The sequence below is a fragment of the Cervus elaphus genome, chromosome 9 (assembly GCF_910594005.1).
Source record: "Cervus elaphus chromosome 9, mCerEla1.1, whole genome shotgun sequence".
NCBI classification, from domain to species: Eukaryota; Metazoa; Chordata; class Mammalia; order Artiodactyla; family Cervidae; genus Cervus; species Cervus elaphus.
In genome coordinates this window covers 21692630-21712561 of record NC_057823.1, presented here as the reverse complement: position 1 = coordinate 21712561, position 19932 = coordinate 21692630, and the positions used below count along the sequence as shown (strand labels likewise).

The following is a 19932-nucleotide window of genomic DNA, read 5'->3' as shown; positions in this document are numbered from 1 at the left end:
GAGTCCTGCAGCCATCGCCACAGTTGAGGGGAACATTTCCATCACTCCCTAAAGAAACCCAGCCTTAGCCTCTGGGGTCCTTCTGGGTCTGCTTCTCTCACCAAGCATCACATTTTCGAGGTCCGTCCTGCTGCGGCAAGTGTCAAGGCTTCCTTTCGTTCCGTGGCCGAGCGGCACTCCCGACGTGCCGCTGAGTGGCGGGGCTGGTTTGTGTACCTTCATTTCTTGATGGACACTCGAGGTGATTCCACCTTTCGGCTGCTGTGAAGCGTGCTGCTGCGGACATCTGTGTATAAGTTTTCGTGTGGACATAGGTTTCTCTTGGGTGTGTACTGATTAGTAGGATTGCTGACTTGTGTGGTCAGTGCCACATTTAGCTTTTGGGGGGACTGCCGGGCTGTTTTCCACAGTGGCGGCGCCATTTCATGTTCCTGCCAGCTGGGAGTCAGGGTTCCTGTTTCCCCACCTCCTCACCTGCACTTGTCATTATCTGCTTTTTCACTCTGGTTGTTGTGGGCAAGGTGTGTCTCATGTGGTTTCCATTTGCTTTGCCCTGGTGGCTGACCGCCTCGAGCATCTTTCCATGCGCTTGTTGGCCATTTGCGTCTCTTTGGAAAAATGTCTGTTTGAGTCCTTTGCCCACTGTTTAATTGTGCTGTTTGTCTGTTCACTACTGAGTTGTTAGAATCCCGCTTGTCTTGGCACGGCATGGTCTGGTCAAGAGTGTGTCCGTCTTTCTGGACTGTTCTGTGAGTTCCCTCATGGGGGGTCCTTGGTCCCCCTGTGTTTCCAGAAGGTTGGCTCAGGGCTGGATTTCAGTCAGATTCCTTTTGTTATCTTTTTAAGTATGTGCGTGTTTGATTTTCATTTGCCCTCCTTCAAAGAAACATGTCAGGGGTTATGGAGTATTGGGATTATAAACCGTTTTAATTTTCTTCTTCATATTTACTTACTGAAAGCTTCATTGCAAAGGGCACGAATAAGAGGAAAAACCTCACACCCGCTTCCCTGCTGAGCTGAACCTGCATGGCGGTGGTGGGTGGAGAAGCTGGGTCTCTTGCCAGGTGCAGCTATCGGAAGCTCCACCTGCTTGCATCCCCACCCCTCGATGGGAAAGCAGAGGGCGCTCAGGTGGGCAGGACTCTGGGGCCACCCCACCCTGCGCAGGACAGGCTGGTCTTGGGGGGAGACAGGTGTGGTGTCCTGCTTGGGCTCATCTCCCACCAACAATGTGGGGTGGGGATGGGGGGCAGTCCCTGAGGAAGGGTGGGCTCCCCATTTGGGGATGCAGTGGTGACCCGCAGAGTCTGTACCAGTCCTGCCAGCCGTGAGGGTGACCTTCACGGCGGGGCCTTGCCTGCCGCCCCCGCCCCTGCCCTGAGCGCCCAGGTGTGGCGTGGGGTGGCCCAGGGCAGGGCTGGTTCCGGCGCCTGTCCTCCAGGCTTGTCCCAGGGAGCTGCCGGCTCAGAGGCTGTTCCTGGGCTTGTGCTGCCCTCTAGTGCCCACTGCGGGGAGGGTGTTTGGAGAGCTGGTGGCTGTGACTTGGTGAATGGACACCGCCCCCCACTTCCAGTCTGGTGGGAGTCCTGCCCTTCTCACCCTCCCCCCCTCACTTTGTGGGGGGTCTGGACTTGGTGACTTTTTCTCCTAGTTCTGGGTGTGCGTGCACTGGAGTTCTGACCTTGTCCACATCCTGGAGCGAGTCTGTTTTCTCTTGTTTGGAGAATTTAAGCTGCCAACAGGGACCCTTCCCCAGTGTGTGTCCCTCAAGTGTCTCCCTGGCTAGGATGGGCCACAGCCTCCCTGCTGGTCCCTGTGACTCTCAGAGCAGGAGGGGCCTCTCTAGCCTGCAGACTTGTCACCTGGAGGAGGTCCCCCTCCACTGACTCTCCTCCTCTGTGCCGCGTAGTCCAGGCTTGGCTGTAGCCCAGGGTGATGGGGCTCTGCTCTCCTGGTTTCAGGTCCTGCCTTGGGCAGCCCGTGGGTCGCTCCCGTGGGTCGCTGGGGCCTGGGTTCACTGACAGCAGCCAGCCCAGGTGCTGCTCGCCTGCCTGCCTACCCGCCCATGGTGGCCCTGCCCGAGGAGGGCTTCCCTGTTCAGGAAACACACACACACATGACCTTACTCCCTTTTCCAGCCTGCCCCATGCCGCTGCCCCTGGATTCCAGCTCCACGATCAATGTCAGTGAATCTGGACATGACCCTGATATGAAAAGATTTTTATTTCCAAGGCCCCTTGTTTGAAATGGGGGCTCAGGCCTCCAGCATTGCAGGAGCTCTTATAACGAGGCCAGCTCTCTTTGTAATTAATTGAAGTCATTTGGTCTTTTGTGCAGGAGATGAAGCAGCCCTGGCTCCCCTGGGCCCCATTCAGCTGCACAGCCTCTGTCCTTGGGTGGGATGCTTTGGGCCCTTGTGGGGGCGGGGGACCGGCTGGCGGCGGTGGTGCTGACGCTCTCTGTCTCCTCGCAGGTGTGGCCATCCCTCTGCCGCAGCCATGGGGTCTGAGGATCATGGGGCCCAGAACCCGAGCTGTAAGATCATGACGTTCCGCCCAACCATGGAGGAGTTCAAGGACTTCAACAAATATGTGGCCTACATCGAGTCCCAGGGGGCCCACCGGGCGGGCCTGGCCAAGGTGAGTGACCCCTGCTCCTGTAGCCACTTTCCACGGCTGCTGCTCAGTAGCCCCCTCCCCTGGGACTTGGGGCCCATGAGGCACCCATTAATCCACTCCTTGAGCCCCTTATTTATTAAGGACACCCGTATGTTCTTTCCCCAAGCCCAGCACTGTTTTGGGCACTGGGATCCCTGAGGGCATGGATGCAGGGTGGGACTCAGCGCTTCGTGATGGGACCCGCAGCCTCCTCACCTCCCTGGGGCTTCGCGGAGGTTATGCTGAACAGGGCTGACTTTCTGCCTTCATATTCCTCCTTAAACACGTTTTTTGGGAGACTGTCATGTACATGGGCAAGTTCAAACGTTGTGATGGGGTCCAGAGGGAGAACGAGTGCCCCCTCTGACCCCAGCCCCTCTGCCTGGAGCAGCGGGGCACCAATTCCTGCATCTCTTCCCATGCCTTTCCCACACGGGTGTGAGCGTGTGTGTGCGCCATAGATGGCTGCCCACACCCTTCTGTGCAGGGGACAGGTCTCAGAGCTCCTTCGTGTGCACGTGAGCCTGTGTATACATGGTTCTGCCCAGCACATAATCTGGGAGATTCCTCGCCTGTTTGGGGTCCTTTGAGTCGCTTCCCATATGCCTGTCATTGTGTCTCATATCCAGTCCTCTGTTAGTGATGCTGGGGGTCGCCCAGCCTTTTCTGCAAAGGCAAGATAGGAAATATTTTCAGATTCTTGGGCCGGACTGTCTGTCTCCACCTCTCAGCTCTGCAGCTGTAGTTGGTTCGCATCCCCGCAGGCCTGGCTGTGTGCCCATAAAACCTGATGTATCAAAGTGAAGGTTTCATAGAATTTTCACCCATTCTGAAATAAGTCTTCTTTGTCATTTTCCCCTAACCATTTAAAAATGAAAAAAAAGGAACATGGTATCAGCTTGCTGGCTGGACAGAAGCAGGTGGTGGGTGGTCCTGGGCCGTGGGCCCTGGGGGTCTGTCCCCCAGACAGTGTCTGCAGCAAGGGGGCAGGTGTGCTGGCCCCCCGCATCCTCGGCTGGCTTTGGCTGACCATGTCACACCCATGCCTTTCATCTCAGCTGCGTGGAGAGCGAGAGGAGCGCCGTGGGCCTGCGGGACCCCCCCAATCTCTGTTCCTTGCACCACCCACCCCCGCATGGCACAGACTCAGCAGAAGGTTCTCATCAAGGTCCCTGGCTCTGGAAGACCCCGGCCTGGTTCTTGTAGGTTCGGAGCCTCTGTTTGGGGCTAAGAGATTGGCTGGTGGCAGTTGTCGGGCCCCTTTCCCCCAGGCGCGCCCCGTCTGTCTGGGGTGGACTCCTGAGGCCTGGGGCCTCCCTTTATCTGGCATGTCTTCTGTCCCTGACCTCGTTCCGCGTCTGCTGGGATGCAGCGCCAGTTCTGTTTTTGGATCCCAGTCCTTTCTGCCAGGAATCTTGTTAACATCATGGAATGTTCTGCCGGCAGCACCTGACGCTCCCCCCAGCCTCTCCTCTCCGTCCTCTGCTATCACCCCCGGCTCCCACTTCTGGGTGTTTCCAGTGTTTTCTGTCGCGGGGCCACTCAGGGTGCAGCCTTGTGGGCTGTGATTGAGTCTCGGGACACGACCTCGCCAGCATTTATCCTCTGGGCCCTGCATCTGTCTCTGCTCTAAGCTCTTCAAGCCGCTGGACCCACTTTTTGCCAGCTTACTTGAATCGATGGGAAACCACTCAGCCTGGATATTTTTGTGCGTCAGATGTTTTCAGGCACATTTTCTCCCTGCCCTTTGTTTGAAGGTTCCTTTCCACTCCTCTTAAGTGGTGTTTTCTGTGCTGTTTGCTGTGGTACGGGCAGGTCTCTCTGGAAGGGCGGGGTGGGGGCAAGCATGGCCGCTGGGAGAACTCCCCCGCTGTCACTGAGACGTGCTGTGGGGACAGTCACACTGACACACAGGCTTGCACGTGCATCCTCCCTGCCCCCATCTGCAAGGACAGCATGCTGGTGTCTCTGGCCCCCAGCAGTCTCCCTGCCTCTGCAGGGACAGACGGATCCAGGGAGACACCCCGCCACATCCCTCTTCTCCGCCCCCCACCCCCACGCCGCGTATCACTTCTCCCCCATGCAGCCCTCAGCCCTGCCAGCCTCCTTGGAGAAGGGACCGGGTGTCTTGCTGGCCTGAGTGAGCTCTGCAGACGCCAGGTCCCCTTAACTCAAGTCTCACCGGCCTTGACTGCCCTTCTGGGGTGGGTGGGTGTGTGTGTGGTGTTGGGGTTTCCTTTTCCATCAAAGCTACGTTTGATGACAACCCCCACCACCCGAACACTGGACTCAGGGCAGCTGGCTGGGGGTGGGGTGAGCACTCAGTGTGAGTGGGGGCCTGGGGGGTGGGGGACTCTGGGTATGTGTGGGACTTTCAGGGTGACCAGCCACATTCCTCAGCTGTTCTTGTGATCTGGGCCATTGCCCAGCTGGGGTCCATGCCTCAGGCTGCTGGGGAAGGGGCGAGGGGGAAGGAGTCAGGAGGGGGCATGGCCTGGGGTCTAGGGCCGGGGTTAAGGGCGGTCGGGACCCTCAGTGCATCCCTGAGCCAGGCGGGGCCTGGCTCCTTTGATCACCAGGCCTGCCATCTTCAGGGCGGCTTGGGGTTCCGCTGGTTCCCAGGAGCAGAGGCTGGCCCCTCCCTTGCATCTCACAGGGTCCCCTCTACGTGCACCCCAGCTGCGCACTGCTCCCGGCGTGGCCGTTCGTCCCGTGTCCCTGTTCCCTGGGCGGTGTGGTCTTTTCCCAGGAGGTGTCCTTGAAGCGGGGCTCCTGGCATGGGTGTGCACTGCAGCATCCGTGTCTGCTCTGGGGCCTCACCCACGCTGAGTCCTGAGCTGGGCACGCGATGGCCAGAGGGTATGATAATGGAGCCTCCGGGACGCAGCGAGTGCATACTATGCCAGGCAGCACCCACGGCCCACCCTGCCCACGGCTGCTCCCTGTGTGATCACACAGATCCTGGGCAGCTGTGCACAGTCCCTCCACCGCCCAAGCTGCTGATACCCAGGTTGGCCTGGCCCTGGGGCTCCAGGGAGCTTGGTGATGTGGATGTGGGGTGCCCAGTGCCCCGGTCTCTCTCCGTCTGGCGCCTGGTCCCAAGCGGCTGAGCCCAGGGAGGGGCCGCTGACCACTCTCCTGGTCTTGCAGATCATCCCCCCAAAGGAGTGGAAGCCGCGGCAGACGTACGACGACATCGATGACGTGGTGATCCCAGCGCCCATCCAGCAGGTGGTGACCGGCCAGTCGGGCCTCTTCACACAGTACAACATCCAGAAGAAGGCCATGACGGTCGGCGAGTACCGGCGCCTGGCCAACAGCGAGAAGTACGCGGGCGGGGGCGGTGTGGGGGGTGGGGCAGACACAGTGCCCACGGAGCCTGCCTGTGTGCCCCCGGTGGGCCTCAGCACCCTAGGCTCTCAGCCCCAGGTTCTCAGGGGGCAACGTCTGGACCCTCACCTGACCCAGGGCCACGCCATGCACCGGTGTTGCCCTGAACACTGACTGCTGAAGGCCAGCCTTTCAGGGCCCGTCCATGTCCCCGGCCCTGGGGCGCCTCCCGGTCCCTCCTGGGATGTCTCAGCTCTGCGGCACCTCCTCAGAGGGAGGCTCCTGGCAGGGTCTGTCCGAGCTCCTGGTCCAGCAGGGCCCACGTGGGCGCACACTCCAGGAGCTCGTGGGCGCGTCCCTGGGTGTTCACGGCACGCGGGCACGCTCCCTTTCTGTGGAGCTCCTGGCCTCCCTGGCTCGCTGAGACCACTGGTGCAGTGCTGGCAGTGTGTTTACTTGTTTGCTTTCAAGTGTCCTGTGAGGGCACTGTCTGCCCCCACCCCATGGTGCCCGGCCCATCATTGGTACCATCTGTACCTTCAAGGGGTAGGCAGACAAGAACTGTCAGAGCCCAGGTCCCTCCTCCAGCTCCCGTGCCCCTGACCTGTGGTCTGATTTGGGGGTCCTGGGCCCCGAGAGCTGGTGAGACGGGACCACTGGGCACTGTTCCAGGCTGGGCTGCCCGCCTGTCATCCCCCTCCCCTGACGGCCGTCACACCTCGTCCTCGTGCTCCAGGGCTGTGCCCACTCCACAGTGGCTTGTGCTTGAGCAGAGCTCCTCCCCTGGTTCGTCCAGCAGGTGCCCTGAGCCCCTCACAAGCGGTCTGTCCCCAGGTACTGCACCCCCCGACACCAGGACTTCGACGACCTGGAGCGCAAGTACTGGAAGAACCTGACGTTCGTGTCACCCATCTACGGGGCCGACATCAGCGGCTCCTTGTACGATGACGTGAGTGCCGAGGCCTCCCGGCGTCTGGTGGGCAGTGCGGGCGAGGGCGGGAGTGGGCTCCCTCCTGGACGGTCAAGGCAGGGATGACGCGGGACACTCCGCTGGGCTTCTGCTGGGGCTCTACAGACAGGTGGGCGCCGAGCTCAGGAGGAGAGAAGCAGGCTGGAGGTCTGGAGACCCTTTCCTGCCAGGTCAGAGCGCAGCCCTGCCCGGATGCCATGCTCGGCCGCTGACCTGCAGCCTGACTCCAGGGCAGTTTCAAAAAGACAACAGCAAGCATTCCATCCCTTGTCCCAGTTGTTGTTTAGTCTCTCAGTCGTGTCTGACTCTGGCAACCCCGCAGACTGCAGCCTGCCAGGGTTCTCAGTCTTGACCTCCCAGGGCCCCTGTCAATTCTCACTTGAGTGCTTTTCTTCTCGAGTTTCTATCACTCCATCTTCCTGGAGACCTGGGAGCTGAGTTCCCAGCCAGCCGAGCTGCCCCTGGCTGCATCACGTTCAGTCCCCTTGCTGCCTTCGGGCCTGTGCTGCCCGAGGCCTGTCCAAGGGGTGAGACCAGACCGCTCTCCTGACTGAGGCTTGATGCCAAGGCCTCGGGCAGGGCTGGTGTTGAGCAGAGTGGGACCGTGTTTTGTGGGGATGGTTTGTAAATATTTACGGGACCTCGAATATTTGGGGGGATGGTTTATAAATATTTACGGGACCTCGAATAACCCTGGGAGGGACCTAATGGGGTTCATTTCAGGGCTCTGAAGCCTGACTCTCTCCTAGGTGTTCTGCCCTGGTAGGCACCTGTCCAAGCCCCCTCTGCCCGCTGCCTGCCCCCTCCTCTGTCCCTCTGAAGGCTGTGTGCTGAGAACACTCTTGTCCACTCCGCCCTGCTCCCCCGAGGGCGGCTGTGGGCGCCACCTGGTCTCGGGCTGGGAGGTAAGGGTGGGCATAAAGTTCCTCCTGAGAGAAGGGTCAGGACCCTCCCGGGCACCCAGGGGAGGAGCCTGTTAGAACCAGCGGCTTGTGTTACCCAAGAAGCATGGGAAACATGTGACCTTGCTTGGGTCCCGAGCTGAGTCGCTGCTGGCGTTTCAGCTTCACAGAGCCCGTCTGACCTGCGGCGGCTTTTCCCTCTTCTGCTAGTGGGTTTGCCTCGTGGTGCAAGGCACCAAGGGCGTTAGTTTGTTACCTGGGAGGCACGGGTCAGGCTTCAAGTGAGCTCACCCACGTCCCCTAGAACCCAGGGAGGCACCCTCATCCTGGGTCCAGTACCAAGTTTGCCCCCAACCCCGCTTCCTCCTTTCTGGGCCTTGGTTTCCCCATCAATAAAGTGGGGCACAGTGAGTGCAAGGAACCCTTCATTAGGGGTATCCCAGACCCTGAGCTCGTCCTCTTGGCCTTGACCCCAGAGTCAGATGACGCACAAGTCCAGCCCTCTTCCAGACGAGCACACAGCCCCTGGCAGCAGGGCAGTACCTACTCGGAGGACGCGCTCACAGATGCCCTGTCGCATGCGCTGCTGCCCAGGCCCGTGACTGCCCCCGCGCCACATCCCTGCCCCCCAGCACATCCCTGCCCTGTGCAGCTCCCATGCACCTTGCCCCATCTCCTGCCCGTGCACCTCTGAACGTAGGGATCGATCACCTTGTCGTTGGCGAGTTTTCCAGTTACACCAGTATGTTTTTGTACCACCAGCCTTGGGCCAGTGCAGAGGTTCTGGTGTCAGATTGATGAGAGGCTAGTGGGGCCGTGTGCCTTGCACTTCCTGGGGCTCCTTGATGTCCATTCACTGCTCCCCCTGCTTCTCTGCTTACCTCAAGGGCCTCCGGACCCAGGGATAGGGATTTCATCTCCAGGCCCCCATTCCCCACATCAGGCCACTGAGGCCCTGAGCCGTCACCCCTAGAGGCCAGGATCAGGGCTGGGCTCCCCCAGCTCTCCCTGGTTTCATCGTGTTCACGGCTCCTCCTGGGAGTAGCTCTGGCAGAGCACCGTGGTGGGCATCCCCCAGGACACGTCTGGTCTGTAAACACAAAGAGGGCAATTTCCCCGGGCAGGATGAAGCATCTCTTCTGTAACTAGCACCCTTTCCCTTAGGACACTTAGCCCTTTCAGGAGATTCCCCAGCTCTGAGTGGGGGGCGTCGCGGCTCCGTGGCCGGGAACCTTGCTGCGTCCCAGTCCGTGTCCAGTCCCAAGCTAGTGTTAAAGTCCAGGCCAGCTGGCAGGTGGCCCCAGCTGCCTGTGCTCTGCGCCTCCAGCCGGCTGCCGTCCTGACTTGGCCGTGGTGTGGACCTCCGGGTGGGGGTGGGGGTGGTCAGTGTTAGCCTCCCGCCTCCCCAGCAGCCCGGCCCCAGCTCGCCGCTCTGCTGCCCAGTTTATGGATCATGACTTCTTGGAGGGGAATGTGACCCCAGTAGCCTGATACGACAGAAGAACGGGAGTTCATGTGCTTGAGTACAGGGTGGGTGTGGAGTTGTACGCCTGTTGGTCAAATGACCCGTCATTTTCCACATAGAGTTTTGGAAAGTTAGTGCCAGTTGGGTTGCTTTGTTTATTTGTTGAGTATTTGAGTCATTGCTTTTTTAAACATTATTAAGATATAATTCACAAAGCATACAAACCACCCGTTTAAAACAGACATTTGTTACTGTTTAGTTGCTCAGTTGTGTCCTACTCTTTGCAACCCAACCCCATGGACTGTATAGGCCACCAGGCTCCTCCCCTCTGTCCATGAGATTTTCCAGGCAAGAATACTGGAGTGGGTTGCTCTTTCCTTCTCCACAGGATCTTCTTGACCCAGGGATCAAACATGCATCTCATACATTGGCAGGCAGATTGTTTACCGCTGAGCTACCTGGGAAGCCCTATTTAAAGTGTATAATTCAGTGTTTTTTGGAGTCACACTGTGGATGTGTAGGCCTGACGGCGGGTGAATGCATAGGGCTTTGGGGAGGTGACCGGTTGCTGGTGCCCCCTGACCTCAGGCAGCTTCTACTGGAGGTGACCCCAGGCTTCTCATGCTTATGGTGAGGGTCTGATCCTGGCCTTCCCCTGCATCCTGGGCTCCAGCCACAGCTCCCCTTGTAGAGACCTACACTGGCCCTGTGAAGTCAGGGCCTGGAATGTGGATGAGGCGGGTGGCAGGGTTGGATCTGAGGTGTGAAGGAACACCACCGTGTGATCAGCATCTCAGCATCTCCTGGAGGCTTACCTGGGGACTGGGAGTCGATGGAAGCGTGTTTTACGAGCTCTCATGACAAGACAAAGCTTGTTTGCTTGTGGCATTAGAAATAGATGAACCTAGTTGGCGGGGATCCTCCCGCGCTTGCCTGGCTCTGAGCACCCTCCCCGCCTCCGCGGTGGGAAGGTGCAGGAAGGCCTGTCTGACACGTGATGTGAGGCTCCGCTGGATGTGTCCTTCCTTCCCCTGTGTCAGTGAGCTCAAGGCACGTGAATTATTCCTCACTGGCCGTGGCCTCTGCCGCGTGGCCTTCACTGCCCGCGATTCCCGCACAGCCACGCACAGCTCAGTGCAGGATCGGGGGAAGCCGCGTCTGACCATCTGGCCCCGGGCGGGGGCTGTGCGTGGCTCGGGGTGGGTTTTGGACACCAGCGTGGGCGAGGCTGTGATGTGGGCGGGTGTGGGGCTGGTTGCTGACTGTCGGTCCCTGGGCCGGGGTCACACTGCCACGGGAGGCTCAGAGAGTTACGTAGGTGTCTCACTGCTGGCGTCTGGGGGCGGGGGTCAGGGGAGCTGGGTGCCCAGGGTGGCCAGCAGGCTGACCATGTGCTCGCCCTGCAGGACGTGGCCCAGTGGAACATCGGGAACCTGCGGACCATCCTGGACATGGTGGAGCGTGAGTGCGGCACCATCATCGAGGGCGTTAACACGCCCTACCTGTACTTCGGCATGTGGAAGACCACCTTCGCCTGGCACACGGAGGACATGGACCTGTATAGCATCAACTACCTGCACTTCGGGGAGCCCAAGTCCTGGTGAGGGCCGGCTGGGAGATGCGAGGGGCTCCCCAGGTTGGGGGGATGTGGCTGCGGTGCTGGGTGGGGCTCTGCCAGCCCAGCCCCACTAGACGAGGGCATGCAAGCCCCCCCAGAACCAAGCTCCAGATCCCTAGAGCTTGTGGTTTCACCCGGAGAGCCTCACACTGAACGTGCCTGCGGCCAGGCTTCCGATAGTTCCTCGTGGGGTTGTGTGAGGCTGTTGTCTTGGGGCTCGTGGGACCACAGTTTCAGCCTCCCCATACCTCCCTCTTGGCCTCCAGGTTGGAGTGGGGTTAGTATTGCCCCTCCTGATTTCTGAGGAGTGGGATCCACCTGCTGTGTGCAGTGTGGGGTGGGCATGCAGGCCCCTGAAAGGCACTCTGTGAGTGCCAGGCCCCAGAGGCTGGGCTGCATGTCCAGCGCAGTGGTCTGGTAGCTCCGAGATGAGAGCTCCCCTGACACATGGCTTCTGCTGGTAGGATGGCGGGCGGCTGTCAGTGTTCCCTGCATCTCCAGCAGAGACTCCTGAGCTGGGGCCGCTGCGTCTCCCTGCCTCTCCCCAGCTGTTAGGAGGCTGGTTCTCTTGTCACAGTAGTTGTTGCAGCTCAGAGGGGGGTTGGAGCTGGGGAGCAGAGGGAGACACTCAGGAGCTCAGCTGGAGAGCTGTGCTCGCCTTCGTTGGGGGGCAGCAGGGACCCAGGTGGACCCTGGCCCAGGTGCCCTGCCTTATCCCAGCAGAGAGCTGAGTCCTGAGAGGAAGGTTACCCCTGCCCCTAAGTCATGGGGACGTCCTGGGCCATTTGCTGAGGGGCAGGGAGCTGACCCTCTGAGCAGAGGGCCCAGAAGCCAGGCCCCCCTGTTGGCCGCTGGCTTGTGACCACCTCTCCTTGCCTCTGCCGTGGACAGGGCAAGCCCCCGCCCCCGCAGTCTGACCGTGGCTCCCGCTTAGTCGGGCAGGGGAGGCTGGGGATGTGTGAGTTTCCTAGGGGTGCTGTGACAAAGGATTACAGGTTTGGTGGCTTTACCTCCCCGCACATTTGTTCTCTGAGAGTCCTGGAGCCAGGAGGCTGTCCTGGACCTCATGGGACTAAATCCAGGCATGGACAGGGCTGGTCCCACCAGAGGCTCCAGGAAGCACCAGCTCCTGCCTTTTCTAGCTTCTAGAGGTGCCACATCCCTGGCTTGCGGCCCCTCCCTCAATCCTTACAGCCATAAGCTCAGCATCTGTCTCTCTCTGCCTCTGACCCTCCCCGCTCCCTCTTATAAGGACTCTGTGATGACACTGGGGCCCTAGGAATGCAGAGTCGTCCCCATCTTAGGGGCCTCTACTTAACCCCTCCTGCAGAATCCCATCTGCTGTGACAGGTGACATGTCGTCAGATCTTGGGACTGGGCCATGGCTATCTTTGGGGCCGTTTTTCTGCTGGCCATGGGCTCTCTGGTCTTGCATTTGTACAACATTGTGGGTTGCTGGGATCTTGTTACAGTTCCACAGGCTTCCTGTCTTCAATCTGTGTCTCTTCTTGTGTGCCTTTCTGTGGCTTTCCATGAGCCCATGATCATCAAAACCTCCAGGCACTGGGGGTGTTTGTCTTTGGGAGAGACTTGGAGAGAAATCGGTGGGGTTGGTGATGGTGGCCTGAGTCTCGCGCCCATGGTGTGGTCCTCTGCATGGAGCAGAGGGGCTTCCTGGTCTGGGTGCTGCCCAGAGCTGCCCCCAAGGCCCCCCAACAGCACAGCTCCCTGCACAGCAACGCTGGGCTGGGGCTGCCTGGTGGGAGGGGCCCCTGTTCTGCCCAGGCCCACACCTGGGGGGTGAGGGGGGCTCTGGCGCCATTTCCCGCAGGCGGTGTGCTCCCCATGGTCCTGGTGGGCAAAGTGTGGACAGATACCCAGGCTGGGGCTGCATGTGTGCATGTGAGTGTGTGTCTATGTATATGTGAATACATTTGTATGTGAGTATTTGTGTGTGTATTTGTGTTTGTGTGTATACAAATGAGTGTGTTAGTGTATGTGAGTATATGCATGTGAGTGTGTACGTATACACATGGGTGTGTGTATATGAGTGTATGTGTGTATATGTTTGTCAGGTATCTATGTAGTATAAGCATGGGTGTGTATGTGTGTATCAGGTACCTGTGTGTGTGTCTGTGAATTGTGTGTGTATATTGTGTGTGTGCTGCTGGGCCCAGCTCCCTGGCCTGGTCGGTGGAGGGAGGAACAGCCACCAGGGTCTCTTGAGTGACTGTGTCCAGTCCTTTTAATTAAATGAAATTAAAAGATGCTTGCTCCTTGGAAGAAAAGTTATGACCAACCTAGAGAGCTAATTAAAAAGCAGAGACATTACTTTGCCAGCAAAGGTCCGTCTAGTCAAAGCTATGGTTTTTCCAGTAGTCATGTATGGATATGAGAGTTGGACTGTAAAGAAAGCTGAATGCCGAAGAATTAATGCTTTTGAACTGTGGTGTTGAAGACTCTTGAGAGTCCCTTGGACTGCAAGGAAATCCAACTAGTCCATCCTAAAGGGAATCAGTCCTGAATATTCATTGAAAGGACTGATGCTGAAGCTGAAGCTCCAATACTTTGGCCACCTGATGCAAAGAAATGACTCATTGGAAAAGACCCTGATGCTGGGAAAGATTGAAGGCAGGAGAAGGGGACGACAGAGGATGAGATGGTTGGATGGCATCACTGACTCAATGGGCATGAGTTTTAGTAAACTCTGGGAGTTAGCGATGGACAGGGAGGCCTGGCGTGCTGCAGTCCATGGGGTCGCAGAGTCGGACACGACTGAACTGAACTGAACTGTCCAGTCCTGCCCCGACGCTGCTCCCCAGTGACCACTAGATGGCGTTCTCACCCTTCCCTCTTGGCCCATGGCTCCAGGCGCAGTGGTGGAAATCTCCCACGTTCTTTCATCTTTTTCTAGACTCCTTGCCTGGTAGGGGCAGCGATCTGTTGCCCCCACGGCCCCCTGGGAGCAACAGCAGGAGGAGAGTCCCCCTCCTGGCAGTGGGACTGCTCAGCTCTGCTCAGCCCTGGGTTTGGTTGGGATCTCTCACCAGAGGGGTCCTAAGGGGAGAAAACCCACCTCTTCCTTATAAAAAAGAAAAGAAAGAAGAAAAAGCAAGCCGCCGCTGCTAGGTCCTGGCATGTGCTCGGAATGGGAGGTGGAGCTTTCAGACATGGGCCTGCCTGGGGACAGGGTGACCCCTGGAGACTGGGGCCCTGGTGTGTTCTCTGGGGACATGCGGCTGGGGGAAAGAGCAGGGAGGGCACCCCACAAGAGGAGTGAGCAGGAACACTGGGGTCCAGGGCAGTTGGAAAGCAGTGGGACTGGATTCGAGGGAGGTCCCTGAGAGAGGGGATGCTGGAGACATGAGGGCCAGCAGCCCTGGGTGATGGGGCAGGGTGATGTCTGGCTCTGCACACTCCCTGTCCCCCAGGACGGCCCCCAGCATCTTGCTCCTGTGCTGCACCCCTGGTTTGCTCAGGGTGACCCCTGCTGTCTCCCCCGCACCTTCACCTGCCCTCACCAGCCCGATTACTGAGTGCTAAGAAGCAGCCAGTGAGGTATGCTGACCACAGCGCTGGCTCCCTGAAGGAAGAACATTCTGGAAGGCACTGGACCTGAATCTTGTCTTCTGGTTCAGAGGGGGTGGGAGTGCACATGTGGTCCCTCACGCTGCCAGTGTAGCCAGTTCAGCGGGACAGTATGGGGGCCCCAGATGCTGGCCTGGCACCCCACGCTCGTCCTCCAGTGATCACGTGCTGGCTGTGTGTGATGCAGGCGTCAGTCTTTCCTTGCCAGACATGGAACCCATGGAGTCAGGGCCTTCAGTCCCCACTGCGTCCCCATCCCCAGCAGCCTTGCATGGGAGGGGGAGGGCTCTGACTACCAGGAGAGCTGGGAGCACCACGGGCATGGAGGTTCATGGTGTGTGGAGGCCGCATTCCCTCCTGGGCCGACTCGGACATCACCCTGGGGGCAGGGTGGCAGGGGCTGCCGAGGTGTCCTCTTGTCCCTGGGCTGGGGATTCAGGAGCCACCCAGGATCCTGGGAGGTGGTGCCCTACTCCCCGCCCTTCCCCTGGGCCCTGAGGAGTGTTCCCCAGTGGATCGCGCGCCCACATCTGTCTCCCTGATCACACCACGCTCTTGTGTCTGCAGGAGCTTAATTGCAACTATTTCAGTGTTACGGTGGCAGCACTCTTTTTTAAAAGTGTCGACTTAGGTTGCATGTCTTCCTGAGCCTTTCTGTGCCTGTTGTTACTTTGGCAGTGTGATTTGAGTGTCAGCGTGATACGAAGAGCCTGGTGTTGATAAAGTCATGGAATTTACTCTGCAAGGCCGGCACTGTGCCGCACTCAGGCAGCGAGGCTAAGAATACCTGCAGATCTGAGGCTCCAGATCGCTTTAGAGACAGGATTTAAAATAGACCTGGCCTTCCTGCAGCCTGGACGTCGGGCAGTGAGGCCAGGAGGTCGTGGGTGGTGGGAGGCGGGCGTTGCAGTTCTGTGTGATTTGGGGACCCCTCCTGTTGGGCTGGGCCTGGGTGCAGGTGGTGCTGGGTCCGCGTCCCAGGGTCCATCTGTCTGCCCGGCCTCCCTGGGCAGCACGCCGCCCAAAACTGTAGATGAGTGTGTGACACACCTGCCCATGCTTGCTGCCTGGACATAGGGTTATGTATCCACACGCAGGGGTGGGGGGACAGGGCGGGACCAACTGTGTTCCCTGTGGGGATTGTCTAGGCCGTGACTTTGAACTCTGCAATTGGTTTTCCCCGGCTTCCGCAGCTGCTTGTGTTTGCTGGGGCATCAGGCTCGCCTGAGTCAGGGCACGGAGGAGAGGGTCTCATGTTGTGCTCAGTCCTGGGGTGTGACGGGTGGATTGCTGCAGGCAGTCGGTGGAAGGGGGGTAAAGGTGGGAGAGCCTGGGAGTGGGGAACCTGGCCCTCTCCCTGACCTTTAAGGAGCCTGAGTGCTGCTCTAAGCGTGGTGAGAATTTCTCCTTTTGACTACTTGGCACCTGCAGTTTTTCTTTGGCATCTTTGCTCAGGGGAGTTCTGCAGGAGAGGGATCAGGCAGGCTTTTTTTTGCTGCTGGGAAATGTAACGCCAAGCAGGCAATTGGCTGAGCCTGCACTTGGTACTCTGGAGGTATGTGTGTGTGTGTGTGTGTGTGTGTGTGTGTGTGACAGTGTGCGTGTGTGTGCATGCGTGGGCATGGGTGTGTTCGTGTGTGCACAGGCACATTTGAAGGAAGGTGTGTGCTCCCTGTCTTGAGGCCCAGGGAGGAGGCCAACTGGTGTTTCCTGCCCTCTGGCTGCAGCTTGGGGAAAAAGCCGTGAGTTGGGCTCAAGTCTGTTGCTATTTGGGAGTGGGGGCTGCTGGGCTGCTCCCCTCCCCCTTGATGGGCCCCCTGCTGGCCCCTGGGGACCCCCTACAGGCCCAGCCCAGGCAGCAGCAGCCCAGTGCCCAGCTGAGCCTCCCGTCCCAGGGGACCAGCTCCTCCCCAACCCTGCCTCCCTCCCTGGCCACGGGCTGCAGGCTCCCCCTCCACCTGCAGGTGGCGCTGCTGGACCACAGTGCCGGGCCCGCTGTGAGGGCCTGGCTTTGTTGTCCCCGGTGGCAGAACTGGGAATTCTGATGCTGAATGGAGCCAAGCAAAGAGACCCCAAGCTGCCCCCTGAAGGCACAGGATGCTGGCACAGGGCTGGGAGAGGTGGTTTAACAGGAGCCCAGAAGGGCTGAGCCCCTGGGGCTTATGGGAAGCACAGCTGTGTTACCCTCCCTCACTCCGGGACCTCTCCTCCTCCCTGCATAAAGCCCTAGGCCCCTTCTTGTCCGGACCACGCTGTCTTCCCTGATGCCACCAGCCCCGCCTTTCTGCTTGTCAGGATTGTGTCAGAACTCTAAAACCAAAAGCTGGCCTTGGCATTCGAAAATCAACTCCTGAAGTTGGAGAAACCTTCCAGTCTCACACCAGGGCATCGAGTGTCATCAGGCTGCGAGGGCAGGATGGCATCACTACTTATGCTGGCGGGTGAGACAGCAAGCAGCTTCAGAGGGTTTTGTGTGGCGTGGCTCAGCACGGTTTGAATCACAGATCAGCCCGGTTATCGGACTATTTCTTGCCAGCCTCACTCGCACTGACCCTGTGGAAGCCTGGTGCTGCCCCTGCAGAGCTGGCCAGTTGTGTCAGTTGATAACCCATGCTGCGGGAGCCTCGGGGTGGAATGGACACCCGGGGGATCCCAGGGCACCCCTGGGGGCCTGCGCCCGCCCACCACCCACTTGGCAGTGGGATCCAGTCCGGAGGCTGTTTCCTGGAATCTCACAGTGCTGGGGGGACAGGCACAGTTGGTGTTTGTTCAGGGGATGCAAAGTGGTTTTCACATCGCGCTAGGCAGAGTTAGGTCAGCCTTCTGCGGAGGAAAATCTCACCATATGCTCTCCTGCGGAGCCAGTGAGGCTGAGGGGGGCGATCTGCTGAGGTTCCCGATGATCTGATGCCTCGTGGTGGGCCTGGGCAGCCAGGTGGCACTCCAGCCTGTGGGTCGGGGGAATTGGCTTCTTGGTGAGCAGGGGCAGGAGGGCTCGTGACGCAGGGTACCCTGCACAGGTGGTTCGCGATCCACTGAGAGGCTGTTTTCCTTGTTCCTTCCGTGTTTGCCACAAGCTTGTCTGTTTACCCACTGTCTTGGTGGCATGCTCCCTCCCTCTCTCTTTTTAAAAGAGTTTGTTTTTTAGAACTGTTTTAGATTTGCAGAAAAACTGAGAAGCTAGCGCGGAGGCCTGTGCACCCACCACCCAGCTCCTTAGTTTACACGAGGCTGGAACATTTGTTGCAGTTAATGAACCTTATGGAGATGTTCTTGTTGACTAGAGTCCTGTTTTGTCCAGCTTGCCTCGTGTCTCCCTGGTGTCCTTTTCTATCCCAGGACCCCCGTGACATTCAAAAGTCCTGTCTCCTCAGGACCCTCTGGGCTGTGATAGTTCTCAGACTTTCCTTGCTCGTTTTTATTTTTTAGAGATTTATTGAAGATTTATTTTATTGAAGTATGTACATCAAAGGGATTCCTTCATGGGAATGTGTCTGATGTTTTTCTCACTGTGACACTGGGGCACTGGGTGTGGGGAGGAGGACACAGGTGAGGGGCCGTCTCATCCTTCATCTTGGGGTGATTGCCGTCAGCATGACTCTTCCCCTCTGGGTCCCCAGGCTGAGGTCATGCTGGTCAGGTGTCTCCACTGTAGAGTCAGGCCTCCCCCTTCCCATACTTTCTCCCTTTGGAGTTTACTTTTTTTTTTCCTTCAGTACCTCAAATTTCAGAAAAGAAAAGAGAACAGTGAACAGAACAGGCTAGTGTCCGATACCCAGATTGGACAGATGTGGCCGATCGGGCGTCCTTCTGTTGGACGTCTTGCATCTCTGTCTTCCTCCTCCCTCCCTCCTGCTGGGCAGTCTCCATTCCCCGCTGCTCCATAGCTGATCCCACGGATGGACATCTCACGGCACCCAGGAGCGGGCCTGCTGGGGTCTCAGTTCAGGGCCTGAGGCAGAGTCGAGTGGTGGTGGGCCAGGCCCCTACCTGGGGCTCTGGAGAAGGTCCGCTTGGCACTGGGGATCCTCTCACACTTAGACCCCCTGACTTAGGGTGGGCCCAGCACCTTTCCAGGGCTTACCTGATTAGGTCAGGCCCACCCAGGGTCACCTCCCTGTTTTGGGATCTGCTGTTTTGGGGCCTCAGTTGTAACAGCCACGTGCCCTCCAGTAGCACTGAGCAGGCTGTCGGAATGACCATGCGCAGGGGCACCCGAGAACTGCCTGTCATGGTGCGTTCGCTTCTCGGATGTCTTTATCATGAGACTTAACACAGAACAGAAAACTGTATGGAATACGTACTTGTCCAGGGAAAGATAATTACATGCAGTTTATCAGATGGCTCCCCCGTCCACCTCTGTGTAAGCCCCCAGGAAGGACGATGTTGGGAAATGAACTCCCTCATTCCCTGTCCCAGGCCCCCTTCCTTTGCGGCCCCATCCCCACCCCCAGAGCTGAGATCATCCTCCCGATTCTGGTGGTCTTCTTGTCACTGCTTCTCTGGGCTGTTCTCCACGTGTGTCTGAGTCCCTGGGGGACACGGCTGCATGCTGGCTGGGTTTGAAACCGCCCCCCGCCTCCCTCACGGACTGATCTGTCTCTTGCGTCTCTGCTCTGAGTCTGTGAGGATGTGTCCTGCCACGTGTGGTGACACTATCCATTTTCATGGCTGCAGCGTTTTCTGTCATGTGACCACGCCTCCATCTGTGTGTCTGTTCCCTGTGGGTGGACATTCGGGTTGCTGTTTGCAGTTTGGGGCCTGGCCAAACTTCGTGTTATCTTTTACCTGCTGCTTGTGAAGAAGTCAGTCACGGTACGTGACGATGTGACATGACAAGAAATAGCCACAGCAGTAGCCACGTTGTCTTGCCCGCAGCTCCTTCACAGACAGGACCGGATTGGTGGGACCATGGCTGGGGGGTGGTGGGGCCGGGGCAGGGCCCAGGCTGCGGGGTGAGCCCACATTCCTAACCACTGCCCCGCCCTGCCCCTTGAAGCATCCTCCTGCAAACCAGGCAGGTGCTCCTGTGGGGACACACAACTGGGTGTGTCCCAGTTGGCAGAGGTGGCCCAAACTCTGGGGTGTGGGAGAGAGTGGGTCCTTTTCTTACAGAGTCCCCCAGACATCATTGAATCAGGCCTGCTGAGCTGAAATCAGAGCCTGCGGATCCTTGTGAGAGATGGAGAGGCTACAGGGGTTCTGGAACCCAGGCCAGCAGAGGCTCTGCCCCCTTAAACACATGGCTTCTGAGGTCACCCTGGGCAGAGACATTCCTGTGGGGCAGAAGGAGGCATGTTCCTGAAACTGTGATGGGCGGGCCAGGGAGTCAGTACCTGGCTTCTGCCCACATCTCATTGGCCAGTGCTGGGTCTTGGGGCCACACCTTCCAGCACTGGAGC

The 19932-nt window shown here is 58.7% G+C and overlaps 1 protein-coding gene across 2 annotated transcripts in view; it reads left to right on the top strand.

Moving 5' to 3' along the window:
- The window catches only part of KDM4B (lysine demethylase 4B), a 116417-nt gene that overhangs the window by 33523 nt on the left and 62962 nt on the right, over positions 1-19932 (top strand). For both annotated transcript variants that reach the window (XM_043911883.1, XM_043911882.1), the window contains exons 3-6: positions 2474-2639; positions 5808-5983; positions 6822-6936; positions 10731-10924. In XM_043911883.1, the coding sequence (XP_043767818.1) occupies positions 2499-2639; positions 5808-5983; positions 6822-6936; positions 10731-10924 (626 nt within the window). In that variant the 5' untranslated portion in view covers positions 2474-2498. The remainder of the gene's footprint in view (positions 1-2473; positions 2640-5807; positions 5984-6821; positions 6937-10730; positions 10925-19932) is intronic.